Source organism: Propithecus coquereli, unplaced genomic scaffold (assembly GCF_000956105.1).
Source record: "Propithecus coquereli isolate 6110/MARCELLA unplaced genomic scaffold, Pcoq_1.0 Scaffold44, whole genome shotgun sequence".
Taxonomy (NCBI): domain Eukaryota; kingdom Metazoa; phylum Chordata; class Mammalia; order Primates; family Indriidae; genus Propithecus; species Propithecus coquereli.
Window position 1 is genome coordinate 5,636,981 of NW_012150174.1, and position 19,421 is coordinate 5,656,401.

The 19,421-nt window shown below is 45.8% G+C and overlaps 1 protein-coding gene across 1 annotated transcript in view; it reads right to left on the bottom strand.

Annotated features, from left to right (window-relative positions):
- Positions 1-2,405: 2,405 nt before the first annotated feature.
- The window catches only part of SPON1 (spondin 1, extracellular matrix protein), a 247,204-nt gene continuing 230,188 nt past the window's right edge, over positions 2,406-19,421 (bottom strand). The window contains exons 8-16 of the mRNA XM_012654385.1: positions 15,163-15,364; positions 14,020-14,160; positions 13,453-13,528; positions 12,248-12,430; positions 10,402-10,572; positions 10,158-10,325; positions 9,708-9,872; positions 7,394-7,657; positions 2,406-5,048 (exon numbers count right to left, since the gene is read on the bottom strand). Of these exons, the coding sequence (XP_012509839.1) occupies positions 4,885-5,048; positions 7,394-7,657; positions 9,708-9,872; positions 10,158-10,325; positions 10,402-10,572; positions 12,248-12,430; positions 13,453-13,528; positions 14,020-14,160; positions 15,163-15,364 (1,534 nt within the window). The 3' untranslated portion in view covers positions 2,406-4,884. The remainder of the gene's footprint in view (positions 5,049-7,393; positions 7,658-9,707; positions 9,873-10,157; positions 10,326-10,401; positions 10,573-12,247; positions 12,431-13,452; positions 13,529-14,019; positions 14,161-15,162; positions 15,365-19,421) is intronic.

The window sequence follows — 19,421 nt, forward strand, 5'->3', positions numbered from 1 at the left end:
GGCTGATGGGGCAATTATCTTGCTTTTTAGGATAGTAGGATGTTAGAAGAGTAAGAAATAGAGCCAATGCAAGGTAGTCAATGACAGAAATGTAGGTATACAAATCTGAACTAGGTACTACCATGTGGATACTAAAGCATTTGAGAGATTTTAAACACCTAGGGTTTACAGGCTGGCATTCTTTTCTGACTAGTGAGAATGGTACGTAGTTCACCTTCTCAGACTATCCGTGTTAAAGGGCCAGTTAAAAATTTTTTAATCTCCCTTATTGTGGACTGATACTTTGCTAAATGTAATAAAAAATGAATTACTGGGAAAATAATCATTCTTTTGGGATATTGTGGCAATGTCACATTACTGTAAAAGTTTCTGAACACATGCTTTCAATTTCTGTATCTCATTTGTGCATGTTATCAGGCTGCAGGTCTTGCTTTGAGCGTTACTAGTGTAGTGGGTGAGGGAGCAGGAGATTTGGGTATTTTGCACAAGTGGGCCCTTTGACTTCCTAGGTAAGCTGGTCATTCCAGGTTAGGATCACCAGTAGGAGTTGCCTTCCAACTCCAGGAAAAATAGGGACTATACTTTTATAAACTCCAAGTGTTGTAAAGGAGTCAGTATACTTACATAAGATGTTTTTGCCTTTTTCCTTTCTGTTAATACTTACAGATTATTTGAGGTAAAGGAAAATTGCTTAAATATGTAACTGCTTAAAATATGAGAACTATTACCAATCAGTTCTAAAGACCGGAGTATTTACAGCAGTATGAAAAAATGTTAATGAATGCTATCTTGTCTTAAGGCATTATGAATATTATGAATGTTAAGTGAAAGCAGTCAAATTTCATTTTGCTCTGATGATAACTGTAAAAACCGTGCATACATATTTTGTCATGACATTTTTGGTTTTAAGTGACAGAAATGCAACTCAAACCAGCTTCAGCACAAAGTGCATTTATTGGTTTATGAAGAAGTAAGCATTGGGTGGGGTCTAGTTGGCTTTCAGTGAATCCTAAGACAGGGCCCCTTCTCAAGAAATAGGGTAAATTATGGAGGGGGAGTAAGTAAGTCCTTTTGTGTAAGAAAGCTTACATCAAAGCCTAAGACCAGAAAAGGTAAAATAACTGGCCACAGCTCTCAAGTGCTCAGAGGTGCAGCACTGGTTTCAACCTAGGTGCCATTGATTAATGCTTAACCATTACACAGCCTCTGCCTCACCACCCTACGGAGTGGAGCGTGTAGAAAGCCTTCTGAGCCAATAGGGTTTCTAAAGCAGGATGCCATTTAAACTTGACATTTTAGTGTAAATCTTTTGCTTTCAGATTTCAAAGGATCTAAATTGAAGAATTAGCTTCATGCTAATTAGCATGCAGCTGCTATTTATAATTTTGTTTCTGCATCTCATTTTCAAAAGGGATTAATTTATTTTCATTCATTCTCCTTACTTTGGGCAATACGAAGAACAAAATGAATCGTTCCATTATTAAAATTGATAGCACCAAATAACAAAATAGTGGAAATGGCTGTGTCTTCATAATTAGAGATTAAACATTTATGGCTAGTCTTTTTTGGACAATGCTGTCCATTTCTTTAGGGTGTACATGTTTAACTCCTTTGTAGCTGAACTTCCAAAGCTCTGAGCTCTTTTATTCCAGGTTGGATTCCATCATAAAATGGTCTGGAGAGGTCTTTCTGTAGTTTTTTGAGTTTTCTGATTTTTTAAAAATTTATTTTTATTTTTTAACTATTGCCTGAAACATGTAGGCTAAACAAAAGTAGGTCACAGAAATAATTTGACTTGGAGAATTTTTGTGTATTGACATTTGCTTTAGTCCTTTTAGTGTTGGCTCTAACAGGATAACGTAGGCTGAGTAATTTATAAAGAAAATAGGTTTATTTAGCTCATGGTTCTGCAGGCTGGGAATTACAAGAAACATGGTGCTGGCGCCTGCTTAGCTTCTGTTGAGGTCTTTTCATGCCATGTCATAACATAGCGGAGAAGGTCAAAGAGGAAGCGGACACATTTGAAAGGCAAAACCCGAGGGGGCATCCTGGCTTTTTGTAACAACCCCACTATCTTGGGAACATTCCCATGGGAACTAATCCCGTCTCTGGAGAGCTAGAACTCAGGCACTACCATGGCTCCAAGCCATTCATGAGGAATACGCCCCTCTGACCCAAACACCTCCCACTAGGACCCACTTCCTAACACTACCACATTGGGGATCAGATTTCAACATGAGTTTTGGTGAGTACAAACTCCAACCATAGCACATTTTAGCCATGGACTTGACCTGGACTGTTTTTGGAGAGTTGTAGTCATGTGAGAATGTGTAATGCTCCCTTACTCCCTGAAAGGAGCACACAGACTTTGAGTATGTCCAAAATATGTTTAATACACAAAATTAAAATTAAAAACGGCACAAAATCTTTTTATTCTGGGTCTAAGGAAGCCCAGGTTTTATTCTCATTTGCTACAGATTTCCTTCAAATAAAATGCATTGGCAAGGTGACAGGTGAGTGGCCCAATGTCTGGCTGGGAAATATATCTCCGAACTTACTGTTAACTTAAAATGTGGATGTAAATTGGATTACAACTGGTTTGCAATTGATAAAAAAGATATACAACAATTATAACTTCTTTATATATGGCAGTTTCTACTGGGTGTCTAAAGATCTCTTTATTATCTCAAGTGGAAGTCCAAACAAATTTCATTTTTGTAGTAAAAAGTCTTTATTTCCAAAATGATTGGTTAGCCAGAAAAACTATAAACCACCTAACACAAGACTTTGGTAAGAAAGAGATTTGACATTTCTTATAAATTCCCCGTTGCAAACAAAAAAATAACGCTTCTGCGACAAGAATTGTTACTCATTCTCAGCCATTAACCAGTTACCTGGTTTTAAGTCTCCAAAATTAGGATTAGAAATGTACCCAGCAGGGATCAAGTAAGAACATGAGATACTAGGGTGGCTTGTACCTGGACATAGGAATCACCATCTTAGGGAACTTTGATTTTTCATGGGTTGAGAATGAATATGCACCTTGATACCTTAGAACAATGTTGCAAAAGTAGGCAGATTCTATATCAGGACTTTTTGTTTTGTTCAAGTAGAAAATTAAACTTCTCATTTCTTTATATTATTCTCCTTTGGGGGACGAAAGCAATTCACTTAAGGATTAAACATATTCATGTTGGAAACAACTCAAATATAACTCAGAGATGTAATAATGTCCCCTCCAGAATGAGGGAGCAAAAGCCGTATCTTTTACTGAAAATGATTGAGGTGGACGACAATTGTAAAAAGACCCAAGCTTCTGAACATTTAAGTAGCTTAAAAACACAAAAGACAGACCCAATGCGTTTTTTATTGAACAGTCTATCTTGTGTTAAAGAAAATACATATTCAGGGCTATAGTATATATATGTCATGTTTGGAAATAGCCTGATGTGTTTAATGCAAATACTTAGTGTATTCAAAGCATTGTATGCATCTCATCCATGGTACATATTTGGATTAAGCAGTAATAGTGAAGGCCTGCAAGAGAAATGAAACAATAGTTTTAACAATAAATGCAAAAACTGCTGATGGGCTCAACTGAGAAAGTGTCCTTTTACACTAATCCTTGGTAGTTGATCTCCCTGAATTTGGTGTGCTTATGATTGCTTGGAAGGGGATGTAAACCCATGGCCTTCCCTGTGCATGTCCAGGAGGACGCAAGCCCTGGTGTGGACAGTTGACACAGATTTGACTTTCCACCAGAATTGCTTGCTCAGCTTGATTCCTAATATTCCTTTTTCTTAGATTTTCTGTCTTGGTCTCTGAAATACTTTTTCTCTCTACATATAAAATTTCATAACTCTAAAATAACTTCGGAAATAGTCTTTTTGTTGAAAGAATGACTCCGGAGGCTCTGGGCAGACTTAGCAAAATGTTTGCATAACAAAAATGTTTTGTTAGAAACTGATTTGAAAACTTGGAAGTCTGGATGTGTGTAGGAAGATTTTAAAACTCAGGCTTGGGACTGCTAGCGAGGCCAATTTTGCTGCCTTGGCCTTGGTTCCAATAAGGATTCAGTACCAAAAGGTTTATAGGGCTGGCTTCTTAGAAGAATTGTGGGCAAAAAAAAAAAGCAAGGAAAAAATACTTTATACACTTCGTGCCCTTTATCTCAGATGTAAGAACTGGTTACTTTACCTTTAAATAAAGGAGCCATCATCTTTTTCCTTTAGGGTATCGGGAACCAATATTAGGGGGAAGGATCAATGTATTCAGAATTTCTCAGTGAGGAAAGAAAAGCCACCCAACATCAATGCTCCTCATCAAGTCTACCAGCTCTGTCTTCCCCAGGAGCTACTGATGATGGAGGAGACTTTACGAGAGACCTAAAGTTCCACTAAATGAAAAGAGATGGGCAAACGGTCGTTTTCTGCAAGAGTAAACAGGCCAAAGATGAGAACGAGGGAAATCTGCTCTCTCCATCTGATCAGGAATGTTTCCTACCTGCTGCACCCTGGGACCCAGGCAGACAGTCATTTCCAGACATGGTTGCCTCTCCGTGTGGAGGAGGCCAGGGTCTCTATCTTGCCTGGCCAGGTGGAAGCTCCACAGGGACACGTTTCAGTTTAGTACAGGGTGGCTGACACTACTCGCTTCTGTGCAGGAAGAGGGCTGGCTGAGGGTGAGAGAGCCCCACTGAGCCAGTACCCACCAGGAAGTATTCAGAAAGGATGCCCTTGGCATCCACAAGACTACTGGGCGAACCACACTGCAAAAATGAAAACTAGTGTACACAATTTAAATTGTCTTAAACAAGCAAACAAACAATCCAGCCACTGGTGATTCTGGAATCTAGAGTGCCGCCCTGGGGAACTTGCACCCTTGCTAACAAGGGTGAACGTTGCATGCTCTGATCTCTTTCTTATCTTTGCAGCTAGTAAACTGGGAGCTTTTGAACCTCTTCTTTACGGTCATGTAGCGTTCCTGAATCCCACCTCCACACAGTTTGGTGCATTCTGACCAGGCCGTCCATGGGCGCATCCTGCAGCCTGAAAGCATGAAAATACCTGGTTAGGCCAGCAGAAACCGAGGACAGAGCAGGGATGCTGAACTCTAGTAAAACTGAAACTTAGTTGTCTGGACTCTTCTGCTCCTGTATGTAATGATTTGTTGAATTAACTAATGGTTAGAGTCATTATTAGGGATTGTTAGCTTACACATGATAGATTGCAAAAAATGGTGATAAATATTAATACTTTGCAGCTCCTCTCATCAAGAGGCAGAGTCTGTTTCTCCACCTCTTGAATCTGGGTTTGGCTACATGACTTGCTTTGGCCAATGGGACATGAACAAAAACATGGCTTGAAAAAAGCTGCTAGGAAACCTGCCACCGTGTAAGCAAGCTTGGCTATCCTACTGGAGAGACCACGTGGAGAGAGGCCTCAGCCATCCCACAAGGCCCTTCCAGCCCCAGTTGAGCCACATGAATGAGTCCAAGCTAGACCTTGGAAGACCGTCCGGCTGAGCCAGCCCAAGTCACTGAACCACAGAATCATGTTAATGATTGTTTAAACTACGAGTGCACTGGCTCACGCCTATAATCCTAGCACTCTGGGAGGCCAAGGCGGGAGGATGCTTGAGCTCAGGAGTTAGAGACCGGCCTGAGCAAGAACGAGACCCCCATCTCTACTCAAAATAGAAAAAATTAGCCAGTGTGGTGGCACATGCCCGTAGTCCCAGCTACCCAGGAGGCCGAGGCAGGAGGATCACTGGAGCCCAGGAGTTTGAGGTTGCCGTGAGCTATAATGATGCCACTGTACTATAGGTGGGGCAACAGAGCGAGACTCTGTCTCAAAACAAACAAAAAAAACGCTACAGTTTTGGGGTGCCTGGCACATAGTTGGCTTTAAGGAATGTTTGCTGATTGGCTGACTGATGTGCAACAGACAACATTTTGCTATGCGAACAGATTCCTAATGGAAGGATGGTGAACTGTCAGGTAGAGCTGCTCATACCCTCTCCATTTCTCATCATCCCAGGTGGAGATGGAGCATCTTAAAGAGAGAAGAAAAGGGGTAATTTGAGCTGGGCCTTTAAAAATAATTAGAAACTCGGTGCACCCATTAACCTTTACTTTTAGATGGGCACCTTCACCCATTCCAGGGAATCCAAAGATCATCTATCGGCCTGTGCGCAAGACCTAACCATGGATCTTCCCGACCCATCGTTTCATTAGTTTGCTGATGATATCGCACTCTTGGCGTGGGCCGGTGTATTCAGTAGTGAAGCCTCAGGCAGGCATTTTTTTTTTTTTAAGTCTTGGATCCCTCAAGTTAAGCTGGAGGAGGGGGACACATAATCTTCTTCCTGGATTGCAAACAAAATTTAATAACTGGCCTTCATGCCTCTGTTTTTGCCACTTCCAGACCACTCAACACAGGTTTTTAAAGTCACTCTCTTGCTTCAAAGACTCACCTACAGAATCAAGTCCACTGTCCTTTTACGGTCTGGCCCCTACCTCTCCAGCCTGGTTTCCTGCCTCCTTGTACTCTGTGTTCCATCCGCATCCCATGCATTGCTTGGATGGCATGCTCTTTGGTACCTCTGCCTTTGCAGTCACTATTCCTGCCGCCTGGAATGTACTTCTCTGACTGGCAAACGCCTACAGTTTCTTCCAGGCCCACTCTGATTCTCCCTGCTCTGACATCTCCCTCTCTGAACTCCACCCCATGTAAGACGCTCCCTCAGTACTGGGTTCACTGCTCTATTGGAGCATTTGTCACTTAGTTATTTAGCAGCCTGGATCAATATTTGGGGAAATAAAACTCAAGGCTGACATGACACTGCTGCTAAATTTTGTGGTTAACCTTGCAAAAATAAATCACACAGCCCCAGCCCAAGGCCACCTTGTCTGAGCCACACCCTTAAATTGGAGGACCATTTGTTCTGGGAGGTCCTTGGGAACATTCCCTAAATGATGAACAAGACTCCTTTGGCACATACGTCCATATCATTATTTTCTGTGGGGTCACTAAGTCATAATTATGATTTTGAGCAAGATTGGACAGACTTCTGGTTTTATATATGTGTAGAAAGGAAGGAATTATGCAATTCCTAAGGGTTCTTTGCTTGAAAATTGGGCAGGTAATTGTGTTTTTGGCAGTTAACTATGATATAAAGGTTCTTTGATGAAGTGCCCCCCCATCCTTTCGATTATAAATTATGCTAGCTTAATATTTGGGAAAAACTTGTATCTAAATAATCAAAATGCAGTCTGAAGTCTCCAGAAAATGTAGTCTGTCCCCCACTCCTTTCTCTGACAGACCTATGACTGAGCTCAGTGCAGACCCCGCCTGTCCTGGACACCAGTCCGCCCCACACTTGGGAGTGATACCTGGAAACTGCTCCCCTTCAGATTCTTCCCTCAGCTGCTCACTCCTCCGGCTCTCTCGGGCCTCCCTCCAGCGCAACTTCTGGATAGATGGATTACGAAGGCACTTCCGGACGCGGCACTTTTTTCGCTGCACAGTCTCTGGGCAGGGTGCACCTCCAAACTGAGGTTCCATTTGGATCATCCGGGTTCGAATCATGTGGCCTTTCCCACATGACTTGTTACATTCCGACCACTGGGACCACTCAGTGAGCTCACAGTCAATGGCTGGCAAGACACAGATGGGTATGAGTGTATCTCATGTCTGAAACAAGGTATGGTCACTTACACTCTTCTTTGAACATCTCAGTAAGACTGTGAGGACTGCAAAGCAAGTGCTGTTATCCCATTGAATAGAAGAAGAAACTGAGGCTCCAAGAGGCCGACTTCATCCAGCCCACACTGTTGGTAAGCAGTAGAGGCAGGATTGATGCCAGGTCATAACCCACATTCTGTGCCCCCTGTATGAGTCAAGAAAGGTTTTGGGGACTTCAAGATGTGTTCAGAGCCTCTTGCCCTGCTCTGTGAGTTCCTAGAATATTGTCAAATCAGCCTCAAGTGGCACAGATCAGCCTTCCATAGTCCAAAGGACCCACATTTTCTCAGGGGAGTTTCAACTCACTGGTGGTGTTTTTCAGAGCAAAGCCAACGAGCCCCCTGCTACCTGACTCCTTTGGAGAGAACAAGTCCACAAGCTAACGGGTGGCTCACCCTGGTGGACCAATATCAAGGACATTGTGGCTTTCACAGACCTAGGCAGCTTTTCTTGTTCTCGACGTCATCCTGTGTCCTATAAATGGCTGTCTGTGCAAAAAACACAGGAGCCAGAAATGGGAAATTCAAAAGAGGGTCAGAAGGAAGTGGTGTTTTATGGTTTATCACAGTACAAGAGCCAGCAAATTTTTCCTAAGCCAGCATCTCGCAAATGTAAGGGGAAATAATACATCAGTGTGATTCTTAGGATGTGTCCTAGGGAGGGAAATGATTCCAAAATCTCCATAGGCTTTGCAAGGTCAGGGTCAGGCTGGATCTAGGATATCCTCATTTTGTTCAACAGTTTCAGGACTTTTTTACCTGAGGGCGCTCAGGCAGCTTTCTTATCTGCAAAATGGGGATAATGCTATTTCTCTCATTAAGTCGTGAGGATTAAACAAGATAATGCTGCCAGCCGGTAAGTGAGTAAGTGTGCGCAAATATTCATTTTCTTCTCCTTCCCTTCGGTGGGCCCTATGGATATAAAGACTTTTAAGTCAGAAACTGTCCTCAGTCAAAAGGCTCTGGGGCCCCAACTCCAGTGAGCTGGCTTGAACGACGGGTCGATTTTAGTTACTAGAAACAACAGGCTTTCTTTAGTTGACGTCCAGGTTATCCCTGCACGTGGCTGAGTCTGGCTAAACAGTCCAGGCGCTGCAGCCTGGAAAAGCGACTGAGGCCTGTGCTCGGCAGCTCCAGTGCTCACGCTTGGAGCAACCTGTTTCCCCGATGAGGAAACTGCGGAACAGAAATGATAAGTAATCTCTGAAGGTTATGAGAAGCCAGTGAGGGGCAGAGCTGGAATGGAAACTGGGCAGGCAGCCTGAATTCTAACAAGGGAACAGGAAAGACTGCAAGTGCGTTTTGGAGGGAGCCCGAAAACAGCACATTACCGCCAGTGTGAGCTTGCCTGGCCTTTCACTACCTATAGGAGCAGCTTGTGCAACACAGGCCAGATAAACTGGCTTTCTCTGCTTAGAGATTAGGCCTCATGGAATAAAAATAGCTGACCATAGAGATTTTGGAGGCGATTGGGGGAGGGGAGCAGCGAGGTTTTGAGCACTTGGCTTATTTTCTTGCTGGTTTTCTTACCAGGCTGCAGGAGTCACTGATTTAATGTCCAGCTTCTGGTCATGGGTAAATAAAATGGTTGTAGGGAAGAGGTATAGAATTAAAAAGCTTGGAAAATCCAGGGGTCAGACAAGCCCATCATTGGGGAGGGAAAGAATTGAGGTTTATTAAGCCTCGTGCTAAAGGTTTTTCAAATGTGTCTCCCATTAAGACTTCACAGCAATTTGCACTTTGTGTGTTCTGTAGACGGTAGCAGGAACCCCGCTTTACTAATGAGGAGACTGACTGCAGGTTTTAAGTGACTACCAACTCAGAGACCCAAACTGCATGCTCCTCCCCAGCAATTCTGCTATCGGATCTAGCAGTATTATCTCAGCACAGGGCTGGTTCTGGGCTTCCGGGACTCGGAAACATGGCAGAGAAGTGGTGGGCTTCTGGGAGCCCCAGGACTTACGGCATTCGGGCAGCATGCACTTCTCCACCTGCTCCAGGTCCTCGTTACAGTCTCCGAGTTCCGCCAGGGACTTGAGCATCCGCTGGCGGGTCCGCATGCCCTTCCCGCAGGTCACGCTGCAGTCGCTCCACTCGGACCACGGGGACAGCAAGCATGGGATGGTGTCTAGATCAAGAGCCAGGTTTGCTACTGTACACAGGCTCCCTTTGCTTTCTTTGATCTCCTTGGCCCCACAACGCCCCCCATGCGGTCCCCTGCTCTAATCCCCGGAGTGAAGTGGAACTGACCCATGGGTTCGAGTAAGTGAACTCCATGGAGCAAGAAGTCCCTGCAAGGACCATGCATTCTTCCTGCTCAGCCTCTGACATTTACGGTGGAGGTAGGGAGTGCTGTGGCCCTCCACGCCTGTCCCCGGTCGCCTCCCCCATTCCCACCCCAACGCCCACTCACGGCACTCGGGCATCATGCACTTCTCCGCCTGGGACGTCTCGGCCTTGCACATGGAGCCGTCCGCCGGGCTCATCTTGACCATGCGGTGCCGCTTCTTCATGCCCATCCCGCAGGTGGCGCTGCACTCGTCCCACTCGCCCCACTCGGTCACCAGGCAGCTGCTGGGAGCTGCGGAGCCCGGCCGAGTTGAGTCGCGCCCGCGGCCTCGGGACCGCCCCGCCCGCCCGCGCGGCGCCGCACTCACAGCACTCCTCGTTGACCGTGCACTTCTCCGTCTCCTCGGTGGGCAGCGTGCACACGGAGCCGTCCTCCGGGAACTGCTTCACGTACCTCTCCCGGGACCGCATGCCTGTGCCGCAGGAGATGCTGCAGGGCGACCAGGTGATCCACTCGGACATGGTGCAGGTGGAGCCGTCTGCAACATACCGAGCGCGCGCTGCAGCCTGCGGGCCAGGCCGCGAAGGGGACTTCCCGCGGACGGAACCGAGAACGGGACCAGCGGGCAGTCGAGGGGAGTTAGGCAGTCGAAGTGCACGAAAGAGGTCTAAATCTTAACACATTAACGGCCATGTGAGTTGTATTTAACTCACGCTAGTTTCGAGCCCAGGGCCTCGTGAAGCATATGTAACTCACATGTCTCTGCACCTTTGGGTGCCGGGAGAACTTGGCCAGATAATTGGGAAGAAATTTAACTAAAAAGCAGTTGCGACAACACAAGGAAGTCCGTACATCGTGTCTTATACAAATAATTCCTTCAGGATGTCCAAAGAGGTCTCTGCTTCCTTCCTATTCCCAACCACTCCCCCAAATAAGTACGTGCAGAACAGTACTTGATGGGAGTACGAGAGAACTCTGCAGAACAGTACTTGATGGGAGTACGAGAGAACTCTACGTAGCTCTGGGCGGGGTAGCTTCCAGGGAGCATGGACCCCAGGTAAAAAACAGGCACAATCCAGCATGTTTCAGAACTGTCATTACCACCTGGGAGCCACCTGAACTGGCATGAGGAAGGACTCTTTCCTGTGGAGGGGGAGGTTAAAGACCCCAACTCCCACTGAGGCCTTAGTCAGATGGTGCCCCAGCCCCAAGAAAGAGAGCCTTCAATGTTGACAGACCAGTCAAACTTTCCCCCTGCCTGCTTGTAGGAGTGGCTTGTCTATTGCAGGTTTCCTCCTCTTCAAAGTACCTTATTGTAGGCAAAAATAGCTAGCAATAAACCACCATGGGAATACAGCAAGAGTGGCATTTAAGACTGCCCCCCAGGAGGAGCCAGGGAGTGAATGACCTGCAGTGGGGTGAGCTTTCTTTAGTTATCCTCAGCTTGGAAGTGGATTTCTTGTTGCCATACACCCATCCAGCCTAAACATCCCCTCCCACTGCCTCATTGCACTCTGTAAGGTCAGAGCACAGTGTATAGATCTATCCAGGAAGAGAGAGGAGTCACGCCTTGGGAAGCAGGCAGCCAACCTTTGCACAGCAATCAGCTTAGTGCAGTCTTGCAGCGTGAGCCATCATGGCATAGGTATTGCACCCTCATAGTTCAAGCCTGACCTTTGCGCAGTTGCAGATAGAGAGACTGAGATTTTGTGCAATCTGCCCAAAGGTCATGACGTAAAGAAGTGAACACTCTGACTCAGGCTGAGGCGGAACACAGACGAGAGACCACAAATAACAGAATTAGAGCGACGGATCTCAATTCAATCTTGGTCACTCCATTCACTGGCTCCTTAAAAAGAGGTTGGATTTGAGACTCAGAAGCAGGCTACTTGTTGTCTGTAATTTGTCGTAAGATTATCTATGTTTGTTAGTTCTTTGGTAACTTGTGCATATTTCATTCCATGGCTGGGGAGAGAGGGAGGTAGTCCATCAAGCTCAGGAATACTCTTGATGTGGTAAGACATGTTCTGTGTTCAGAGCCCTCAGGCACTGTTGCAGATCGAGGTCTGCCTACCCTGCTGACATCTAGGGTCAGGGTCACAGTGACCCCACCAGGGACGCTGCCTGATTGGGTGTGAGGGGCCCACGCTGCCAGGCGGACCCTCCCTTCTTGAGCTCCTGCCAGCCGCTGCTGGTCTGGACTATCTCCTCACCTTCATCACTGCAGCCAGGGCCCATGCAGGGCTGGAAGTCCTGGGTGTCAGGGCACGGGACACTGAGGTCCAGCTGTGCCTTCAGCATGCGTTGCCTCATCCGCTTGCCTTTGTCGCAGGTGGAGGAGCTGCAGGCGGACCACGGGGACCAGTTGGAGTAGATGCAGGTTTCAGGGGTGTCATCTGGAAAGAATGTTTGACGTGTTTTCCCTGGGAGCCTGCGGGAGCTACAACTGGCCCTCTCCCCAGTCCAGCCCATTGGGGACAAGAAAAGCCGTGCTGCCAGACCGGCCTCAGTGAGCCTGGGTGCTCCTGGGATGGAAGTAGCCATTCACTACCCTTTAAAAATTATATTTTAACATCTTGTTAATAAATATCTAAATCATTGGAATGACTCCCTTGCTATTCCTTCCTCAAAACATGAACATCTTTTCATTTCCAGTCCCTCACCTTGGCAGACCTTGTTTCTACACACACGTAGGTATATCATAGGCAGTTTTGGAAAGCACGAGGCTTTTCTTATGCTGTGGCTTCATCTTCCCAACGATCCCATACACAATGAGAATAAGGGCAGACGATTTTCATTGAGTGCTTATTATGTACCAGCATCATTCTAAGACCCTTACATGTTTCATCCCACTTGATCCTCACAGCAACTCTCCGTGAAGTAGGTTCTGTTATCATCCCCATTTTACAGCTGACGAAACTGAGGCAGAAAGGTTAGCTTCTTGCACAAAACCTCAGGGCCAATGAGAGTCCAGGCTGCCTGGCTCCAGATCCTGTGAGAAAACTTGAGCTTGAACCATGGCTCTGTAACTCCCTCCTGACTGTAGGATGTGGGCCTCACTCTGTTTGCTGGGGGAGTGGATGTACTCATGCCTGCCTCATGGCCAGTGCGAGAATCAAAGCAGAGAGTGGCCTGAAGACTGAGAAGCCTATTCAGATGAGATTCACGCGATCATTTTAAAGGCCTGATGCTGTTAAATACATATTCTGATGTCATCCCTTCACCAATTCCCTTACACTTTGTGCCCAATGGTCTTGGCCTCGTTTTTAATTATTGCTTGAGAAATCCTCAGAGGTGGGATTACAAAGTTAAAGGATATGAAATTTTTATGGTTCTTAAAATATGTTAGCATGTGGGTTTCCCAAAGAGTGGTGCCAGTTATGTTGCCACCTGCAACAAAGGAAAACAACGAACGTACCTTCATCTTTCTCTTCTGGAGCCAGGTCTGCTACAATATCATCGACATTGTCAGGTACAATATTGCATTGTTCCCCCTGCAAAAGGAATTTTACTTGGAGGGTTCACATTAGAGAAAGAAGGGAATGCGTAGGGGAAAGATGAAGGAGGACATAACATCTAATGCCCACTCTGTTCAAATCCTGAGCAGATATTTACAATCCGACTGAAAAAGAAATACCAAGAAAGCAGGAGTGGCTACATGGTAGGGATGGTAAATACGTGGCTTATGTACCACCACTTGCCAGTTCCTGAACCATGGCAGACATTAGTAATTGATTATGGAACTCATGATGAAATCCATCTGCCTGGATCAAATCATTCATCTGAGCACTGGGCCTCACTACTGAGTTCATTTTGCTCATTTATGTCTTATAAAATAATTTGCATGCTGGAAACCCTGGGAGGCCCAAGAATTTCATATCCTGAGGTGCTTTCTGCCAGGGAATCCCTGATTCTAGAGCACAAAGGTGTGCAGTCTTCTTGGCACTGCTGGTGGGAAGGGTCTGTGCCAGAGTGAGCACAGTACCTTCCGGGCGATTCTCTCGATGACAACTCTGGCTACTTGAGTGATGGACCCGCCCTCCGGATCGTAGAAAGGACTCTGAGGATGGTCCAGACTGGTCAGGGGCCGGATTTTCTCCTGGGGAATTGTGGGCTTGTTGGGTGACTGCAGGAAAAAACACAGATGCAGACAGTGAGAAATAAAACTGGTAAAACCCACAAAAGCTATTTGTTATGTGGATCGGCACAAAAACCTTGATAGGAATTTAACAAGTGTAGCTACTATTTATATTGGTGGATTTCTATTCATGCCATATGCTGTACTTGGAAATTTCTACATCTATACTTTAAAATCCTCCCACATACATGGGAAGATTGTGCCCAGATGAAGAAGCCAAGTTTCAGAGAGGTCATCTCAGCTGGGAAATGTCTGAGCCCGGCTGGCCTGAATCCAAAAGTCTTCCTACTAGACCAGGCATCAGCAAACTCTTTTCTGTAGAGGGTCAGTTGGTAAATATTTCAGGCATTGTGAGCCATACTGTGTCTGTCGCTGATACTCAACTCAGCTGTTGTAGTGGGAAAGCAGCCCCAGACAATATGTAATTGGATGCGTGTAGCTGGCTTCGAAAACGTTATTTACTAATACAAGTCCCGTTGTAGGGCAGATTTGTCTTGCAAACCGTAGTTTGCTGAGGCCTGTTCTAGATTGTTCTCCCGTTGGTTTTCTGATAGCTCCAGATTCCAATGCAGTTGACCATAGCTGAGAAATATGACATTCAGGACAGAATCAAAACTCCTTAGCCCGGCTGTCCAGAAACCTTCCGGATCTGGCCCAGCCTTATATACATCGACTTCCTGCTGTTCCCTGCACTTGTGCGTGAGCGCTCACTCTCTCTCCCCGTTTTTTGCCTCTGTCCCTTTGGCATGCTGTTCTCTTGCTTACCCGAACCGCTCCATGCTCTCCTGGCCATTGCACGGACACTTCCCAGAGCCCTCATCATACTGTAAGTGATGAGGAGACTGCGCTGCCTCCCCTACCAGACTGTAAGTTCATGTAGAACAGAGCCTGGGTCAGGCCCCCCTCTGTGTCCAGCACACGCAGAACAGGGCTGGGCGAGGAGGAGGCTCTCGGGAAGTTTGCCGTTCGCCACTGCAGGCACACGCATACCTCATAGGTCACCCCACTGTCGGTGCCTGCGTCCCAGGGAATCAGGTCCTGCACCACCTTCTGGACCCAGCCGCATTCCTTGGTGCACAGATCCTCTGCAGATAGGCCCACGTTCCAGTCAGGGCTGGGGCCCATCATGGTCAGGAAGGACATTAAGTGGCGTGTCCTGTCCACTGAAAATTCAGCGGAGGGGGCTGCTCTCCTGGAAACCAAATGCAGAGACCATTACATTAGGGCTCCGAGAGTCCACACGCTGAGGGACATCTGGCCAGACCATGGGTAAAGGATGAGAGGAACAGAGAGTAGTCAGATTCTTGGTCTCCCACTGAATTCTGCCTTGGGCCACTACTGGTTGATAGCCTTCTCTGTGCTGAGCCCATCCCTTAACAAACATGGAAACAATCAAATCCTACCTCCGTATCTTTAATGGATCCACAGAGCTTACCATTATTTTGTATTTCCTTGCTTATTATTTTTTTAGCTGTTTACTCACTGTCATTTCTCACTGGAGGCAAGCAAGATTTTTGTCTACCTTACTCACGGCTTTATTTCCAGTGCCTAGAATAGCACCTGGCAGAGAGTAGATGCTCAATAAACGTTCTAGAATAAATGAAGGAACAAATCCTATGCACTGTGGCGCCCAGCTGTGTTGGGTTTGAGACGAACTTTACAAATAAAAACTGCTTAACGACGTCCCAAGCCTTTTCTTATACATTCCCATTCAATCCTCATCACGACAGACCAGGGGTAAGGATTATTGACTCCACTTCATGGATGAGGAAACTGAGGCTCAGGAGCGTTATGTAACTTGTCCAAAGTCACAAAGTTAAGCGGCAGAAAGGAGACCACAACCCAAGTCAGTATTAGCTCAAGGTTAGTATTCTTTCTGTCGTCAACTTCTAAATCCGCCTCCCTGACACCTTTCCACTCCACCAAGATCTCCACCGTGCATCAAGGGGGTGTCTCCCCCAGCCCTCTGCCTCCACTGCCCTCAGGAAGCTGCTAGAGCAAGGCCCTGCCCTGGCGCACCCATCTCCTGACAGCTGGTTCCGGCTGTCTCCTCCAGTCAGGCACCAGGAATCCACCATAGAGCCAGAGACCTTTGGCTGACAACCCCGGCTGTGGGAACAACATCCCAAGTCTTCAGCTACAGGAAGCAGCTCTTAACCTCTAGCTCCTCCTGTCGCCAGGAGGTCTTGGGAATGGCCAGGGCTGCGTGAGATGAATGGTGGTGGCCCGCCGAGGTCTGGGGAGGACAGAGAGCCATGTCCACTCAGCACACACTGGGTGGCAGACCCATGTTATTTATTTCACTTTCCCCTCATGACAATCTTGTGGGGTCAGAATTATTTTCCTGTTTTTGTAGAGAGGCAACGAAAGTGTATAGAGGTTAATGAACTGAACAGACACAGCTGGTAGGGGGCTGAGGCTTGAGGCAGCTCGGCCTGACTCTGCAGCCGTGGGGAATCCTTGGCTGGGGACTAGCTGGTCTGTTCAGTCCAGCTGGCAGCTTGGGAGTCCCCGTGCCGTCTGTTGGGACCAGCTGCTTCTGGCTGTCCTCACCTGCCCTGGACAGTGAGGACTCCAGATCTAGTTGGGCCCTGTGGAACTGGACCCCTTGGGCTCTGGCAGCCAGATGGGACCAAACGATGGGCAGAGGGGGAGGGAGCCTGGGCGTGCAACCTGGCATCGCCTCTTGCTGCATATCTTTGGGCAAATTACCAAAACTTCCTGTGCCTCAGTGTCCACATCTGTAAAATGGGGAGCACATATGTCTCCTCCAAAGGGTTACTTTGGAGTGGTTACTTCCTCACTGTTCAGTCTCCCCCATGAGACTGAAAGGAACTCTTTGAAGGCAGGAACCCTATGTTTCACAGCTGCACCCCAGTATCTAGGTGCCCTGTGGGCCAAATGAACAAATGGGTGCATGATGGCTTCAGTTCCTCCCTTCTTAGCTCTAGACCTTGGGCGAGTTGCTCACCGTCCTCCAGTCTCAGCGTCTTCATCTCACAATACCAACTTGCAGTGCTGCTCCGAGGATCAAATGAGATGCTGTATTTGGAAGCCTTTATAAAATGCTGAAGTACCATACTGACATAGTCTGCTACTTAGCCACAAATCAGGGAATTTAATTTCCTTTTCCTATGCGTACATTTTCTGGTATGTAGGTCAGAAGTTTTAGCAGCTTCTTGAAAGACCTGGCTTGTACAAGGATTGCAGTCTGCGGAGGCTTGGCATTGCTCACCCAGGACTCACAGGCCAGGTTCTGGCCTGCTTTCTAGTAACTGCCAGGCAGAAAGCACTGGTATCAGGGTGGGGCTGCTTCACTCCCCAGCCCACCTTGGCTCTTGGACCCTGAGGCGTCCAACAGTCCCTTGGGAGGCAGCCTTTCTCTTCCATTGCCATAGAGACCTACTGCCTTCCCATCTCCCTAAGTATGTGATTTTAGGTCAGGTTAGTCATTCATATCCCGTACCCCACAGGTGACACTATTCACAATGACAACCTAAGGGGACAAAAACAGCTCTACTCAGGAATCCAGATCTGTAAAGACCAAAGCAACCCCTACCCCAACGCATCATCCTGATACCTGCCCAGCTGATAGATGTCACCATCTGAGAACAAGGCCATGTGGAAATCCTTCTCAGCAAATGCATTCTGGCCAGATCTGCTGTAGCCAAGTCTGTACCCTGAGTGAGGTACCTTCCAGACCATGGTAAGTGTTTCAAGGCGTGGGAAATTTGGAGCAACCCATGCCTGCAGAAAATGTTGGATTTATGTTGGGTAATATGGTAAATTTGAATCTATAAGGGCCTGAGAGCAATTTTCTAGCATCTTCAGATACACCTTGCACCTTTGTCTTATCCTTGACTGGAAAATTCCTCCCTGACTGACGCCCAGTTTATACAATACTTTCTGGAGGAAGCATTTCCTGACCTCTCCCCAGATTGCCTATGGCCCCTATTCTACCTTCCCATAGAGTTCAACTCACTCTTCCTTTGCAATTTCTTGTGTCTTCTCCATCAGGTTCCAACAGAGTGGGGGCCATTTCTGTCTTGTTGACAGCTATACCCAGTGCCTGGCTTACAACTTGGCATGCAGTGAATTCTCTTCAAATGTTTGTTGAAATAAATGAATTAATCTAAGAAACGAATGTGGAGCTCTTATACTTCCTTTGACCTTTAAATTTAATTAAATATCACTTCAAAGTATTTATTATTTCTATAACAAAAATAATGAAATGAATAAAACCATATATGAGTTTTCCTTAGAAAATGCTAGCTAGCACTGGAGTTCTTTAATTTGTTCAAACTGTAGTAAAAGTTATTATTCATGCATTTTTATATGCCAGGATGATATTTTGTTAATTTGGCTTCACTTTTTAAAATCTGGGATTTAAATGTGTATCCATTTTCTAGCAAAGAGAGTTGATCAAGCCTTACCAGATACCAGAGTATATGATAAAGCATGATAATCAAAATAGCGTGATATTCAGGTTAGACAGAAATATAAATCAGTGGCACAGATTGGAGATCCTAGAAACTATGGATAAAGACTCACACAAAATAGGCTACTTGAATTAGGGAGAAAGGAAAGATGTTGCAACCAGTGGGGTTGCGTTAACTAAGTTAATTGCAATAAAAAAGATAAGATTCACATCTAATGTCATCCACCATAAAATAATAATAATAGAAGATCCAGAGTCAAATAGAAAACAGCCACATTGTAGAAAAAAAATCAAATTTTAAGATCTATTAGAGAAATGTTAATTTTCTCAACTTTGAAACAATAAAAGCAATCACGAAGGAAGAAATTAATTGAATTATACATCAATTAAAAAACATCTGTATAATGAAAATAATAGTACTTAATCGGAGAGAAAAATAAAATGTCTCCATGAAGTGTGACTGACAAGTGTTAACATCAATACTGTTTACAGAGCTGATCCAAATCTGTGAGAGAAAGGGCGCAGTCCCACTAAATAAAGTTATGAACAGACAATTCCACTTCAGAAAAATGAAAAAAAACAAAGGAAAACATGGAGAAAGGTTTCCTCTTTTTATATTCCGAGAGGCAGCATGACGTGTAGGGAAGAATCCAGGTCACTGAGACAGAGCTAGATTAGAATCTTGGATCCAATCACTTATATTTACTAGCTATGTGACAGGGGTTTTTACCTCATCTCTCTTTGTGGTCACTACATCTGCAAAATGGGTGCATCCTCATACCTACCCCAAAGTTTTTTTTTTTTTTTTTTT